This window comes from Lynx rufus, unplaced genomic scaffold (assembly GCF_022079265.1).
Source record: "Lynx rufus isolate CCGP_SWC_20201006 ecotype Redwood Valley unplaced genomic scaffold, mLynRuf1.p SCAF_15, whole genome shotgun sequence".
Classification (NCBI taxonomy): domain Eukaryota; kingdom Metazoa; phylum Chordata; class Mammalia; order Carnivora; family Felidae; genus Lynx; species Lynx rufus.
In genome coordinates this window covers 61055507-61071757 of record NW_025814829.1, presented here as the reverse complement: position 1 = coordinate 61071757, position 16251 = coordinate 61055507, and the positions used below count along the sequence as shown (strand labels likewise).

The window sequence follows — 16251 nt, the reverse complement described above, 5'->3', positions numbered from 1 at the left end:
CAAGGCCGAGAGGGAGGAGAAAACCACGCCGCCAAAGCAGGGCCCAGAGCTGCGGGCGGAGGGGTCTCGGGTCCCCTCGGCTCTGCGCATCACCCGGTCTCCTCCCCTCCGAGTCCTCTCCAAGCTCGGGCTTATCTCCCGGGGCAGGCGCCAGGGGTCGGATCCGAGCCCGTGCACAGGCCCGAGCACCCCCTTCCGGCCTCTGTGCCCTCTCCGGGCCCCCTGGAGCACCCCGACCCGTCCCCCGTGAAAGCAGCTCCCGGGCTCCCCTCCACCGCACTCGTAGGGCAGGGGCGAACCTTCGGGGGCACCCCAACATATTCCACTGACCAGCTCTCCCTTCCCACGGGTGGGGGCGCGGGGGGGCGCTAAGACCCTCTCCCCCAGTCTCCCCACGCGGCCACCACCTTGCTGCCCGGCAATCCCACCCGCCCAGAAAGGCAGTGCTCTCTGCCCCACCCCTCCCGGGGAGGCTCAGCACGGAGCCCCTCTTCCGGCCCCACAGCTACCGGCTCTGGAAAAGCGGGGACGCCGTGAGGGGCAACGCCGGGGTCCCGTCCCCTCTGCGGGATGGCGTCCCCCACGCCCCGAGCCCGCCCTGCCGCACCCCGGGCCCAGCTCACCTGACGCCCATCTTGCAGTCCATCACGCAGGGCGAGTCGAAGGCGGCCAGTAGGTCGTCCATCTGGTTGTAGCGCTCGCCGTCTTTCACCACGTCGCCGTGGTAGGCGGGGACAAAGGGCTTCAGCACGTCGGCCATCAGCCGGTCGAGGCAGCGCTGCTCCGACTCACAGTGCTTCTTCAGGATCCTGCCGTTGGCAGCCGCCTTGAAACTCCCTGCAGAGCAAGGTCGGGGGAGACCCTGGGTCCGTGTCCGAGACCCTCCCCGCTCTCACCTCCCCCCACCTGCCCGCCAGCCCCCGCGGTAGGTCTCCAGGGGCCGCTCGCCCAGTAAGCATTGGGGCTGAAGGTGCCCCCAGGTCCCCACTCGTGGACCGAGCCCCGTAAGGGGAGTGGAGGCAAGTCCTGGCTGCAAACCGGGCTGGGTCCCCAGCTTCCCTGACCCCAGGCTCTTCTTCTGCAGATGGAGGGGCACCAGCGCTCACTGCAGGGTTCACACACGCGAGACCCAGCCACTCCTCTTCCTGTGTCGCTGTCACCACCCCCACCCCCTCATCGGTCCAGTCCTCGGGCAGTGACGGTGCCTCCGGTCTCAGGGCAGAAGCTCTGATGGGACAGGTTCAGTCCCAGGGCAGGGACGCTGGCTGAGAAGCGGGGGTCCGAGGCCCGGCACAGGCCACCCGCGACGTGACCCTGAGTCACGCCGTCGGGGACGTATTTATTTAGGAAGCGTGTCCACCCAAGTGCCTTGGGCCCACGTGCGGGGGATATAAAAGAGGTGTCAGACCCTGGGCTGGTCTGTGGTCGTGAAGGTCAAGTCCGGGGCAGCCACGGAAACCTCCCAGGGGATGAGGCCCACCAAGGGGAGCCCGCACGTGGACCAGCCAGCGCTCAGGCTCTGGCTACAGATGTCCCCTCGTCCCCCGCGGGCGACGGGCGCCCTGGCCGCCTGCACCCAGGACTCTGCACTGTCCTTCGCTTGTGGGGTGATCCGCCTGCACCTTCCACCTCCTACAAGCTCCGTCGGGGCAGACCCCCCGCATCTCCACGAACGCCGTGACCCCTAAGACCATGGCAATGGGGGGATACAGCGGGCGCCCAATGGCACGCTGAGCCTTGCCTCTTTGTCCAAGATGGCAGATGGTGGGCGAGCTGGAAGATGATGATTTCGCGTATTTTGCTGAGGTGAGGCGGGAGAGAGACAGGAGGGGGAGACGGAGACACCGAAAGAGACAGAGACGAGGAAGGGGGGCTGCGTGTGCGTCTGGGGACGGGACAGGCTCCGGAGGGGGTGCTGTCCTCCCGTGTTCTCAGGGCAGTGCTCGGGCCGCATCCGGGGAGCACGCCGCTGTCTCCGAGAGATCCCGTTCCAGATGCTTCCACCTCCGGGAGCATCGGGGGCCAGGCCCTCCCTGGAGAGCAGAGGGTCCCGGGGGAACCTCCGCGAGGGCCTGCAGCTACCTGCGTGTCCTGCCAGCTGGATCCAGGGGTATTTCTTCTTGAAGGACATGACGAAGGGAGACCAGTGCACCATGTTTTTTATTTTCCGCCATGATTTGCTCTAGAAACAAGCGAATGAGAAAACTCTCCGTTAGCAAGGAAACCACAGGGGCGCCCGGGCGGCTCGGCCGGTTGAGCGTCCGACTCTTGGTTTCGGCTCAGATCACGATCTCGCGGTTCGTGGGATCGAGCCCCCCGGGTCGGGCTCCGCGCTGACAGGGCGGAGCCTGCTTGAGATTCTCTCCCTTCCTGTCTCTCCACCCCTCCCCCACTCACATGCCCAATTTTCTCCCCACCTCCCACATAAATAAATACACATTTTAAGAAAGGGAACTACTGCTTTCTGCTTAGGACAAATCCAAAGCCAACAGACTCGCTGCCTGTGGCCCCAGGATGACAAGTGTCAAGCCCACAGGGCTCCAAGGACGTCACCTCCGTCATCTACGCAGCAGACGGCCATCGAGAGCTCGACAAAGCGCCCAGATGCAAGGGGACCTTCGGGGGGACGGGGGTCTGGCAGGTGCACGTGACCCCATCCCGGGCCACTGCCCCGTCAGGGAACAATAAACGCACGCTCCCCTTCTACACGCCCCTCCCGGGCCTCAGTTTCCTCCTCTGCCTCGTGAGGGAGGGACAGCTGGGCCACCGAGCTCCTTGGACTGACTGCTGGACCCTCAGGGGCCCGGGGACACGCATCCCAACTGCAAAGCCCCTCGGAGGAAGACTAGAGCTGTCACCCGGCTGCGGTATGTCACCTCACACTGTGTCTGCAGACGTTGCTGCACAGAGGCCCTTCTTGCCTGCGGGCGGTTTGAAGAGAGACCTTGCAGGGAGTTCCCCGGGGACAGCACCCTCCACCCCGCGGCTCGGGTGCACACAGGGGTGAGTGGGCCCGCAGTTCCCTCCTCTTCAAGGTACTTCTCCTTCTGAGGGTGTTTCTCAAGTAAGGAGAGTGTGTGTGTGTGTGTGTGTGTGTGTGTGTGCGCGCGCGCGCGCGCGTGTGTGTGCAGGAGGGCGCCCTGGCAGAAAGGAGAACGGACGCTTATTTCGCACCCGACTTTATCGTCCCAACAGGCACACAGGACAGTCACCATCCCGTCGGCGGGGAGAGCCCGAGCCTCAGGGACACGAGCGACGGAGACGGTTCTGGAACCTTCACCCACACCACTGCTTTACAAAATTCCCCTCCTCCCCCCGCAGTCAATGTTTCTGCAGAAGCACACAGGCCCGAGAACCCGAGCTGCAAGTCAGGGCCAGGGGACCACCACCGGTTCCTGAGAAGGCGGGTCCCTGGCTGGCAAAACACAGAGCAAAGCCACGAGGCTCGGCGCCGGGAGAAGGGGCTAGAAGCTGTGCGGGCGGGGGGGCGTGAGGAGGGGCCCGCTTCGACCGGGGACCCCGAAGACCCGGGGGGCTCGCTCCCTGCCCCACGGCCGCGTCGCTGCGGAGGCTGCGGGTGCCCAAGGTGAAACCAAGGTCACATCAGCCACCGCTGTCACCCGGCTCTCAAGTGAAAATCTGTTTAAGGAGAAGCATCTGCTGGAACCTGGCAATCCTCCTCCGGTGCCAGAAACCCTCACCCCACCACCGAGACCTGGTCTATTCTCGCACGAGGCCAGCCCTCGCCAGCCCACGTGACGGGAGGGCCGGGCCTCTGCTGGCAAGGTTGTTTTTCTAGATCCTTCCGATGGAGATCACCAAAGAAGGCTAAGGAAGGCCGAGGAGTTTCTTATCTAAGCCCCCAGAAGGGCGCACAAACAATGCAGGGGGAGGCACAACGGGAAAACCTCACTGCACGAGATGAGCCGGGAGGGGGGAGTGGGGAGACGTCAAGGTGGGTCCAGAGGAAACTTGCACAGCTGGCCACCACTTGCCAGCCACGTCCCGCCAGCAGAGCTCGGGGTGGGGGGGGGGGGGGGACGAGGGTCTGGCAGGTGCATGTGACCCCAACCCGGGCCACTGCCCCGTCAGGGAACAATAAACCCACGCTCCCCTTCTACACGCCCCTCTCGGGCCTCAGTTTCCTCCTCTGCCTCGTGAGGGAGGGACAGCTGGGCCACCGGGCTCCTTGCACTGACTGCTGGACCCTCAGGGGCCCGGGGACACGCATCCCAACTGCAAAGCCCCTCGGAGGAAGACTAGAGCTGTCACCCGGCTGCGGTGTGTGACCTCACACTGTGTCTGCAGACGCGGTGGTCCCTCGGCCAGGGAGGGGCGTGCAAAGACGGGGGAACGCTGGGAAGGAAGGCCTTCGTGTTGGCTGCGCCCGGCAGAGGCAGGGTGGGGGCAGGGGGAAGACTGTCACAGGCAGGGGCCTGTGTGACAGAGCCCCGGCCTGCGTCTGGAACGGCTGGGTCCAGGCCTGCTGGGAAGGGCAGCTGGAGGCGGCGGGGGACGAGGGTGAGCAGGTGAGGCCAGGAGGCCCGGGGCAGGGCAGCATACGCAGTGGGGAAGAGGCGGGTCGGCCTGGGCCGGAGTCCTGGCTCCGGCCCCTCCTCCCTGACTGACCCTGGACAGGCTCCTGACCCTCCCGGTGGCTTTCTTATCTTGCCTGTAGGAGGACAGCAACCCTTGGTCCCCCCCGCCCCGATCCCAGGAGGTAAAGCCATTCAGCGATCACGGGGTACGTGGGGGAGGGTCTCAGCTCTGCGTTCAAGGAAGGGGTGTTTCTGAAGTTACCCCGGGGAGGCAGCCCGTCTGGAGCTAAGCGCAGGCGTCGCCGCGGTTACTGAGGAGTAAAGACCACCGAGCCCGGGGCTGGTCAGACCCACTCGGTGTGGTCGCGGCTCCCGGAGACGCGTTCCTTCCTCGCCTCCCAGGACACCCGGGGTGGTCGCTGCCCCCAGTTCTCCCATTCTCCGCTCCCACCCACGGGCGCCGGCAGGTCCCGGCTCACCCCCGGGGACCGGGGCCCAATCCTACGGCGGCTGCGCCTGACGCCGGGCGAGGGCCCTGACCCACGGTCTCCGCCAGCCCTGAGGACGCCGTGCCAGGTAACGGCAGACGGGCTGGGAAGGCCAACAAGGAGGTTTCTTCGAGGCGGGTCCCTTGGGTAGTGGGGCTGGCAGCCTGCTCTGGGGAGTCTCCTGAATGCCCCTTTAGCAGCAGGGTCCTGAGCCCTTGGGAGACGCTCCGAGGCCGGCCACCCAAACCCCAAAAGGTCCCACCTTGGGGCTGGGCAGGGGCAACTACGGGATCACACAGGCCTCTCCCAGCAGGCAGATCTGCCCGTGGCTGGAGTCGTGCACTTGGGATGTTCTCGGGAGCACGTCAAGGGGAAGGAAAGGACCAGAAGCCAGCAGGACGGGACAGGTGAGCGGCCTGGAGATGCCGGATGTTTGGAAACCGCTCCAGGCAGCCCCCGCCCCTGACTTGACAGGAGCGGAGAGAATGTGGGCAGGGCTGTAGGGGGAGAACACCGCCTGGCCACAAGCCCCGACCCTCCTCGAGGGGGACAGAAGAATCTCGGTGGGACGGGCAAACCCCAGACTGGGCTTCTCCGGCCTCGGCCAGCCAGTGACGCTCCCGAACCTGCCAGCAGGGACCGGAGGCTCAGGACACAGCACCTTCCGGCTCCCCTTTGCCTCTTCAGTCTAGAGGTGCCCGGCCTCACAGCAGAAGCGACGCTGGGGGCCAGGACCCGTGTGGGGCGGACGCCTTCACTTCACTTCACTTACGGCTCCGGCCTGTGGTTCTCGGCCGCATCTCTCATCTTGGACTCAGATGCCAGAGCCCCTGAGAGCCCGGGCGGAAAGTATTCACTGGCCAGCGGGCTGCAGGGCCCAGGCTGAGCCCCAGGGAGGGGCCCGGGGGGTGTCCGATTCTGTGTGTGTGTGTGTGTGTGTGTGTGTGTGTGTGTTAAAGGTTTTATTTATTTTTGAGAGAGAGAGAGAATAAGCAGGGCAGGCGCAGAGAGAGGAGACAGAATCCCAAGCAGGCTCCAGGCTCCGAGCTGTCAGCACAGAGCCCGACGCGGGGCTCGAACTCGCGAACCGTGAGACCGTGACCCGAGCTGAAGTCTGACGCTCAACCGACTGAGCCCCCCAGGCCCCCATCTGTGTGTTTTTCTAAACCAGACCCCAAGCCTCCCCGTGATGCTTGTGGCTCCTGGGAAAACGCCACCCTCCGGCTGGGTCCCCCAGACACCCCACGTCTGTTGCAGGGAAACCCCGCCTCCAACGAATGAAAGGGCTAATGACTAGGATCGCCTCAGTCTTCCATAAACAGACAAGGAGAGTGGCGCGGGAAGGAGGGGGAGGAGGAGGAGGGGGAGGAGGGAATGGCGCAGGGAAGAGGGGAGGATGGTCACGAGTCAGCCCTCCCCTCGTTCACCTTCTGCCTGTTCCTTGGGTCTGGACTTGCTCTGTCTTCCCTGGTGGCCTCCTTCTTGCACATGGAGAGGACACTAGACCCCCAGGGGGGTGTCAGAGCCTAGCGCCCAGTCCCCGCCCCTGCAGGAGCTGCCCAGGGCCGGCACTCTCTCTCCTCAGCTCAGCCCTCAGGACCCTCTGGGGTCTACCTCCTGCCTTCTTTCCAGCCACCGCCTGCCCCTCGCAGCCAGTAAAAAGGGTAGTGGTGCCGGGGACAGAGACCCCTCTGGTTCCAGGGCTGCCTCATGCACTATGGGACGTTTAGCCGCCTGGTGCCCCCCACCCCCATCCACAGGCGGCCGCGCGGCCGTTCACCAAACACGGTGTCCCAGGCCCGTGAGCCTGGCCCCACACACCTCCCCGCACCCACCCTGAGACACCTGCCAGGTGCCTGTCTCTGCCGTCAGGGATCTCTCCCCAGCACGGCTGCAGAGGACTTCGCTAACCCTGCGCAGCCCGGTGCCCCTTTCCCTGGAAGCCCTTCCTCTGCTTCAGCTGCCCCCTTCCCCCCGGGTGTTTCTAGAATGCTCTGGGCACAATACACCTGCACGCCAGCTCCTACCTGGGCAAGCGTGAGCCCCTGAGAGCCGGGCCCCCAGGACCTGGCCCCACCGCGCACTCCCTTGCAGGGGGGTCCCCGAGAGGCCACCACGGCCCTCCAGGCCTGCAGGCTGAGCACCGCCCCAGCGGTTCAGGAGGAGGGAGACCAAAGCCAAGAGGCGTGCGAGGGAGGCTGCATCTGCCCATTGGGACCCACTGGGAGCCTCCTGGCACAAGCTGAGGTTTCTGGACAGGTGCGGGCTCTTCGGGGCCCTGCACCCCCCACCCCCCCACTCCCCTCGGCCACGGCACTGCCTGGACCCTCTGGAGAAGCAGGCCTCCTGAAGACAGCTACTCGCGGCCCCGTGTTTACCCCAGCGTGGCCAGCCCCTTCCTCCAGCCTCCCTTCCCTCCACGTCGCCAGGCCCGGGCTGGAAAGGCTGGCCTTCATGCTGCATTTCGCTTCCGGAAGGCAGCACGATGACACAGAGCGCGATCATGTTTGGGAGGCAGAGGGACCCCTTGGTCTACCTCCTCTCGGCTGCAGCTGCGAGCAAGCCTTTGCACCTGTCGGTCAGCGTTCGCATCTGTAAACTGGGCTCGAGAACATCGCACATGCCCGGCCCAGCCCATAGGGTCGTGGGGAGGACTGCGGAGGAAAGAATACATATATACGGGGGCTCCGTACACGGTCACGGGGCAGGCGAACCTTAGGTGTTCAGTTTGCTCTGACTTCTGTGTCTTTTTTTTTTTTTTTTTCCTTTTTAGTTGAAACAGTTTTCACCTCCAACGCACGGGAGCCTGGCAAGGACCCATCTGGGCACTTCCAGAGGATCAGATCGTGGCTAAGTGGCAACCAGATGAACTCATTGTGTGGTCAAGCCGCTTGCAAAGCCTCCCCGCGGGTGCTCATGCGGTGGGAGCCCGCGCAGCACCTCCCGAGGCCCCAGACGCGGGGAGAGTCCGAGCCGGCCGGGCCAGGCCAGGCCAGGCACTGGCACCATTTTCGGGTTCAGAGAATCCGTAAAGCTGCCCAAGAGAGAAAAGTTTCCCAAATAACCCCATCTGCCAGGCACCGCGGAACACGGCTATTTTGGGGGGCAAAGAGATTACAGAGCAGGTTTCATTTTATAAAGGGGATTTTACATCCTTTCCTTAACTTCTCCCCACCTAACTTTTCCCCCAATTTTCCACTTTTTCCTCCAGCACGTCCCTTTTTATCGAAATAGTCTGACCCTTGGCGACCTGGTCTTTGCAGAGAATCACAAGTCTCCTTTTTTTTTCTTTTAAGTCTGAAAGAGACGAGGGCAAATCTCGAAGACATCAGAAAAGGGGAATTTTCTCTGGACCCCGCGACTCTCGGAAACACGCTGGGAGCCTGGGCTCCGCTGCTCCCGTGCGCGTACGCACGAGCGTGTGTGCGCACTGGTGAGTGGCGGTGACTGGCTAGCGGGGGAGACGGGCGAAGACATCGCCCGTCACACGTCTGGCGTGTTGCGGGGCATATCAGTAACACCTCACGTCACCCTCACGCACGACGCTGCTTCTGCGAATGATGACACGCGTTCGGAGAGGTTAAGTCACTTGCCCGAGGTCACACAGCTTCCTGGTTCACACCATTTAACTCCGAGGATGTTGTTGTATTTCAGCCAACAGGGTAACTAGGCCCCCCCCCCACCCCATCCTCTCTCCCCGTGCAGGGGTGACCGGCCTCGCCCCCAGTTAAAAAACAGCCTCAGGCCAACAGCAAGGGCTTTGTCCAAAGAGTGACCTTTCAGATGGGGGAGGCCTCAGTAGAGGCCTGCCCTGCCTCCTTCCAAGTCTGTTCCCAGCACTGCCTCCCCAACACACCCTTAACAAAGCCCTGCAAGTCGATGGAAAAGGTCCCGGCCCGCGGATGGCCCGCGCCGCGTCAGCGCCTTTGTTCCGATCTTGCAAAAGTCTGAACGCGACTCCTTGACTTGTCCATGTTTGGAAAAAACGCTTTTTTTCTTCCTTCTTCTTTCGGTCTAAAACAGCAGCAAGGGTTTCCCCGGTGATGGTTCTGTCTCCGGCGCTGGGGGAAAGCTTGCGCTTCTCTGAGGCCCGGGACCGGCCAACTTTGTTCATTGTGTTCCCCCTGGCAGAGCGCTCCCGTGGGGCAGCTAGGCGAGCCCAGGCAGGTAGGGCTCCCCCCCCCCCCAGGCCCAGCGGTTCCCTCCTGCAACCCCGGTTAGAAACCTGGCTGGGGCCAAAATCGAAACCCGCCCCTGCCAACAGTGAGCTGTGAGCTTGGAGGTGGAGGGGGCAGGGGGGGGGCGCGGGTGGGGAGGTGAGGGAAGGCCTTTCAAAACCGAGACCCCGAAGATCGGAAAAATTAAGCCCGAGGACTTGGCAGGGCAGGTGGCTGCGGCTAAGAACAAGAGCCTGGCTTTGGAGACTAACCGTCCTCCCCCCGCTTTAACAAACGAGAACAGTCCCCTGAAAACCAAATGCAGAAACACTTCTTTTCAAGAAAGACCCGAGGAAGGTTTTCTGTCATTCCCGCCTCCCCCGCGTGACGGCCCCAAAGCTGGAGGGGGTGGGGGGTTCAGAACACTTTCCACAGAGGTTAGGGCTGGGCGCGGGTCCCCTGCATCGCCCCGCACCTGTCCTTTGGAGAGCCCAGCGACGGAGGGCGCCCCACTCTGGATCGACGGCTGGGCTAGGCCAGTGCGGCAAGGATGGGCCTTCCTCTCGAGCCTCTTGGCCACTGCGGGTGCGAGAGGCGGGCACTGCCCGGGGTCCTGGGCTTGGCGCTCTGTCCTCTCTCTCCGAAGAGGGCTGCCGCGCCCCAGGTCCCTGCTCACACAGGTGCGGGCGCCCTGCCTGCAGTGCCCCCCTCCTCCCTCCCGCTGATCTGCGTCCTATCTGCCTCCGAAGCTGGGACCCGCGAGCCGGCCCTTCTGCTCCGAGGGGTCTCGACACCGATCCAGCCACGCGCCCGGTTCCGGGGGCCTCGGCGAGGCAGGGGAAGGTGCGAGTGCTTCTTGACTGTGTGTTCGGTGCGGTGTCTGCCCACGAAGGGTGAGCTCCTCCCGGCACCACCGTGGGCCCCCCCGGCTGCACACGCAGTGGCCGTCCCAGGCCCCGCACACAGCAAGGGCTCGGGCCCTGCCACATCCCTCCTGCTGCACGACGAAATCCACCCAAGCTGGCTCACGCCTCCGTGGACTCACCTGCCGGGGCCTGGACTTTTCCAGAGACCTCTCCAGGGAGGCGGGGGGGAGTGGGGGGTGGCATATTCGCAGGAACTTCCTGCTCAGTCTGCCTGGTTCTCTACACCCACTAACCACCCACTGTGGTTCCTGGACAGTTGACAGCCTGGCTGGCCCCAGGGGTCTTTGACACACACCCGTGAGGGCTTGGCGGCCGCCCCCCCTCGGATCGGTCAGCCGAGCAAAGAAAGCTCTCCTAGTCCTGCATACTCCAGACCTCCCCCCGCCCCAATTCCTAGCTTCACAGGAGCTGGCATCCGTGGACCCACAGTCTTGCCAAATCAGCCTTTGTTTGGCTCCCCAGGAACGGAGGGAGCCTTCACTCGTGGAGATGTTCCCAACCCTCCCTACCAGGCGGGGCCCCACAAAGCTCCGTCTCTGGTCTAGAAGGTCCCCAACTTGGCTCCTCCTTCCTCCTCCCTCCTGGGTTCCATCCTCTTAAGAACTAAAAATAATGGAAGGCTGGAGGAAACACAGAGGGGTGGGGGGAGGAGGGAGGGAGGGGGAGGGCAAGGAAAGCCAGAAAGAGGGGCACAGAGAGGGAGGGAGGGAGGGAGGGAAAAGCTGGTACAGGCAGAGGCCCAGTGCCTCTCCTTCCAGGAGCCAGGGGGCCTCCAGGCTGTGCCCCGCAGGCTGGAATCAACAATAGGAGGAAACCGGGGAGAGGCCGGAGGCGGGAAGAGCTGGGGCTAGGGGAGGGCAGTCTCCAGCAGCTGACTTCCCAGTGGACAAAGCTCACGGGACAGAAGGGCCCGGCTCTTCCTCTGGGAAAGGGCACCCGGGGCTCTGCCCAGCTGGAGGGGGTGGGGGGAGGGGGGTCCACCCCTGCAACGCACACCGGGTCCCTTCCCACCCTTCCCCAGAGATCTTATTTTCACTTCGGTAAGATGCAAAAAAAAAAAAACAAAAAAAAACACCAAAGCCGAGTTACAGAGGGTGGAAATTTACTGAAGGTCCTCACTGGTCAGCGGACACGGGTGCCAAAGGGCTGGGGCCACTCGGTGCCCCCAGCGCCCCCCACCCTGGCCAGTTCATCAGGGGGCCAGCCCCGCCCCACACACCTGCTCCCCTAGCTTGGGGGAGGGGGCCGGAGGCGCTGGACCCCTCCTTCCCAGCTCCCGGACACTAAGGGCGAGGCCGCGCAGGCAGTGTGGTGACGCCGACAGCCCGTGGGCCGTGCCAGTCACAGAAGCACCTAACCCGTACGGACGACTAGAGCCAGACACGGTGCTTGGCTAAGTACTACGTGTCATGTAGGTGCCGCACGAGTGTCTCAGCCTACCCCGCGGGGGCTCTCACTGTCGCGCGTGGCAGATGGGGACACAGAGGCACAGAAGACTGGATTGCCGGCCCAAGGTTCGATAGCTGGTAAGTGGCAAAGGCAGGATTCGAACCCGGGCCGTTTGGCTCCAGGGGTGCAGACGCTTCGTCACTCTGCTGGGCTGCCCCGTTGTCATCTGTGGCAAATAAGCTCACGGCCACATAAAAGCGGGTTTCGATCCTGGCTGGCGGTGTGGTCAAGTTAGCAGCCTGTCCGAGCCCCACCTTACTTGCACAAGGTGAATGCCACCCCACCGCCTACCCGGCAGGGACTGAATCCCCTTCCCGCAGCACCTGCTGGCCGACAGAAGCATCCAGTGCGGTGAACACTGCATACCTCCTAGGGGTCCTGTCTTGCTCTGAGCCCCGAAGGGGGTGCCTCTTTGGGGGTGAAACAACGGCAGAGGTTCCGCCTGTGCGGGCTCAGCAGATGTGAGCCGCAGGGTCTGGGGGCCCCCTCCTGTATCCCCGGGGCGCTGGCCTTGGGATCCCTCCTCCCACTGAGGCAAGTGCAGGGGGTGAAGCCCACAGCCGTCAGGAAGCGCGTCCCCACAAGGGTCCCATTCCTCGCCATGAAATGAACCCCGGTGGAGCCTGGGCTCACCTTAAAGAGTCTTTCTGGAAATCCAGAAGGCCCCGGAGCCGCGTTCAAGCGCGAGAGACAGCAGGTGAGAGGCAGAGGCAGCCTGGCACTCGAGCCACCGGCCTGTGTCACCAGCTGCCCGCACAACCTCCCTCCCACCCCCGTCCCGTCCTCCCCTGGGGACCTACGGTCTGAAAGAAGCCGTTCCCGGAGGCTCGACCAGGTGACGGGGCCGGGCCGGGCCGCGCACCTTGGTCCCACGCAGGGCCGTGACATTGACACCGCCAGGAAAACGGAAGGCAGTTTTCTGCACAACGGCTGGAGGGTCTAAAACGTCACGGCAGAGCACAGCCCTGCTACCCAAACAAACTTCCGTGTTAGAGTTTTCACACACCCCCCCCCCCCCCCGTGTATTTCTCCCAAGACGGCCCGGGATGGAGAGTCTTGGGGTTGGTTATAAATCAGGAAGCTTAAGGACACGACTGCACACGGCAAAGACTTCCTCGACCTCTAGCTTGCTGAAAGTTTACTTCTCCAGGCCAAGAACGTCCACGGACACAGCCCCGCCTCCTAAGTGGCTTCTGAGAACCCAGAAAGAGCTCTTAAGACATTGGCCAAGGGGGTTGCTCTGGGCGAACTCCAAAGCCAGATTTTTGGGAACTCCCACGTAAGGAATTTCCAACAAGGAAACTTTTCAGGAAGAGCCTTGCATACCCGCATGAGAACTTACAAGCAGTATCGACCACGGGGCTATATTTAGAAAATTATTTCCCAGCAAGATACGTTGGTGCAGTTCGGACTTCTGACAGATTCCTCGGGCTCGCCCCTGGCTAGCTGGCACCGAGCAGAGGGCAGAGACGGTCAGAAACCCCGAGCTCGTTTCCAAAGAAGCGCCACAGCCCTGCCCCCGAGAGGCTGCCGATGCCCGGCTCTGGGTTTCGCCCGTGAGTCACCCGGCCTCCCTGTCCCGACCAGAGCCGCCCGGGACAGAGCCCGTCTCTGCTCACGTGCAGATGGCCGGGGGCACAGGAAACGGGCCGCCGAGAAGACACACCCGTGGTCCCCCAAGTAGGAGCCAGACTCGGCAGCTGTCCCCCGGGTCATCCTGACGTCTGCCTCCTCGGTAACGTGTGATTTTCATAAACAGATTGACTCATCGAGCTTCCCCCAAGCATCTCTGTCAACTGGGCCCTGAGTGCTTACTTAGCACTTTCCCACAGCTCACGAGCCTCTAGGCCAGGAGGCAGGCTTGCCTCGCCTCCCAGGGGAGCGAACAGGGGCGAAGGGACTCCCCAGCAGAGGACAGGCGTGGGGGCCGCACCTCCACGTACCCCTGGCATCTGTGGGGGGGGAGGGAGGGAGGGGGCGTCCCCACCCACCACAAGCAGAAACACCACACCTGTTGGCTTCACTTTTCGCTTTAGGCTACAATGAGTTCACACTCCGTTCATCCGGAGACCCCTTCCAGAGGTTCCCGGGATGGCTCCAGGCGGGGTGGGCTTCGACAAAGCAGCACCGGCCGTCCTTCCTTAGACGGGGCGCACAGGGGCTCCACCCAGCCCCGCCCGTCTGCTCCCTCAGAATCACGGAGAAGCCGGCCAACGGACACGCATCTCCGTACGGCAGCCGGGCTTTCTGTCCACCTGAGACACACCGCCCTCTGCCCTGAAGCCTGAGCCCCACAAAAGTCCCCTGTCGCCTGCACGGCCTGCCTGCTTGTTCTCTCCGACTCAGTTCGCCTCCTTCCCACTGAGTGAAGGGAAATAAAACGCTAGTAAGAGACATGAGCGGGTTATCTGAAAAATGGCAGAGGCTGAGGACCGGGCTTAATGACCTCGGGAAGTCCTCCCCGCCAAGGGCTTGAACCCTGGACGGAAGGAACTAGAGAGACACTGGGAGGTCGGGGCTGCTCCAGGCCGGCGGGGTCTCCCCACGCTCCAGCCTGCCTCCGGGCACAGGGAAGAGGCGAGGACCGATGACCGTCCACATGCCTCGAGCGGGACAGTACACGTGTCCTGGAGGAAGTCAACGAGAGAGAGCCCCGAGGACGCGGTCCCGCAGAGAGGGATCTGGGATCCCACAGCGGCCGCAGCCCCCTTGCAGGCTCGGCCCCTCTGAGGCCTCTGGGGACGGCTCACACGCAGGAACTTTCTGACATCACTTCTCGGGAACAGAAACAGCTGGCTGATTTATTCCTCTTAACTTTCGATGCTATTATTAGGGCACATCTGTCTCCGAGTGAAGTCACCAAAGAAAAACCCAACTGAAGAAAACATTTTCTTTTTTTTTTTTACGTTTCTTTATTTTTGATAGAGAAAGAGCACAAGCGGGGGAGGGGCAGACAGAGGAGACACGGAATCAGAAGCGGGCTCCAGGCTCTGAGCTGTCAGCACAGAGCCCGACGCGGGGCTCGAACCCAAGAACCGCGAGATCGTGACCTGAGCCGAAGTCGGACGCTTAGCCGACTGAGCCACCCAGGCGCCCCCGAAGAAAACATTTTCAAGCTGCTGTCATTTCAATTTTTCGAAAAGGAAGCAAGGCGATAAACCTCCAGGGACCCCCAGATTCCAGGCTGATGGAGGGAGATGGGAGCGTATTTGCCCCGGAACGCAGGCGGCCGACCGACTCACACAGCGCTTGGCCCCCAGGTCGTGACCCGACCGGCAGCTTCTCAGAGTTTCCTCTTCTCTGCCCCGAAGTAGGCTCTCTCCTTCCCCCTCCCAGCAAAGTCTGGTAAAGGTCCCCCTCGACGCTAAATCAGGCCCAGAGGAGGGCCACTTCGTGACAAGCGACCAGATAATTCAACGCACACACACTCCAGCCAGTGGCCAGCTGACTTGATTTTCTTTGTCAGAATGTTTTCTTTTTCTAAACCAGCGGCCGACATTTACAAATCAGGGCATTTCACACAAAACTCCAGATCTCCAGCTGTCTTTGAAATAACCTGGCCCACGCTCCCGCGTGGCGTCCATCCACGGGCTGGAGCTGAGCAACTTACCTGGAGACGGGGCTTCCTTTCCGGTCACCAGGCCCTGTTCCTACACTGTCACCCGCCCAGCCGCTGACAGCATGTGGGTCCCACCCCTGGACTTAAAGAGGGCCGAACGCGAGGATGGCCTCAGGACCTCTACTGGTCTTAAGTAGTCTACTCAACTGGCCACGTGAACGTGGACAGACTTGTCACCCTTTTCTCGCAGCTTCTCCATCTGCGCGTGGATGGCCCTGGCCCCGCCTCGAAGACCGGAGGAAAGATTACACGGGGAGACGAGGGGTGCTCTGAACACCTGACTGGATCACATGCTGCTCGCGACACCGGCCCTTCAGGTCTAAAGGAAAAAAATCAAATGCCCCAAGAAAGCTGGCCTCTCTGGTTAGATTCGCAGCCGGGCAGGGGGGCGCGGGGGGTGGGGCACAGCCGGGCATAGAACCTGAAATAGAACCTGGGACTTCTGAACCGCCCAACCGTGCGGCCGCGGCTGGCGCTCCGTTGTCTGCGCACCGGAGACGTGGGACACAGCTCGGTCACGGCCGAGCAGACAGAGCTCAGCAGATTCTAGAACCGGGGCACCTGCTATGGGGCCGCTGCCAGCGGCAGCCCAGCCTGGGGGAGGGGACACGATGGCATCCGAGGTGGGCCCGGAGGAGGCCCGACACGGGTGCTAGGGGAAAGCCAGGGGACTTCAGAGCACAGCGGCCAAGGGCACCCTGGGTGCTGACCCACACCAGACCCAGAGGCCCCGGGCCGTCCCCTCCCCCCACAGCCTGCTGGGAATGAGAAAGGGATGGCAGGACCGGGCACAGAGGGTTCCTCACGGACAGGGACCCGCACGGGCCAGCAGGTCCTCCGTGGGAAACGCGGGAGGCACGGGCTCTGTGCGGGGCAGGCTGCGGGGAGGGGGCGCTGGTGACGGCCTGGCACCCATGACCCTGGGGCTGACGGGCAGGATGACTCAGGGTGGGGGGCTGCGGGTTACCAGCCGCCTCCCCCCCACCAGTCCCTCGGCCCAGCATCCCGGGTGGCGGGGCCCCCAGCGCTGGTCACCGCCCCCAGTCGCGGCCTCCCGGTGGCCCGAGGGCACCC

The 16251-nt window shown here is 63.3% G+C and overlaps 1 protein-coding gene across 1 annotated transcript in view; it reads right to left on the bottom strand.

Annotated features, from left to right (window-relative positions):
- The window catches only part of ITPKB (inositol-trisphosphate 3-kinase B), an 87138-nt gene that overhangs the window by 12068 nt on the left and 58819 nt on the right, over positions 1–16251 (bottom strand). The window contains exons 2-3 of the mRNA XM_047077133.1: positions 2083–2182; positions 624–837 (exon numbers count right to left, since the gene is read on the bottom strand). Of these exons, the coding sequence (XP_046933089.1) occupies positions 624–837; positions 2083–2182 (314 nt within the window). The remainder of the gene's footprint in view (positions 1–623; positions 838–2082; positions 2183–16251) is intronic.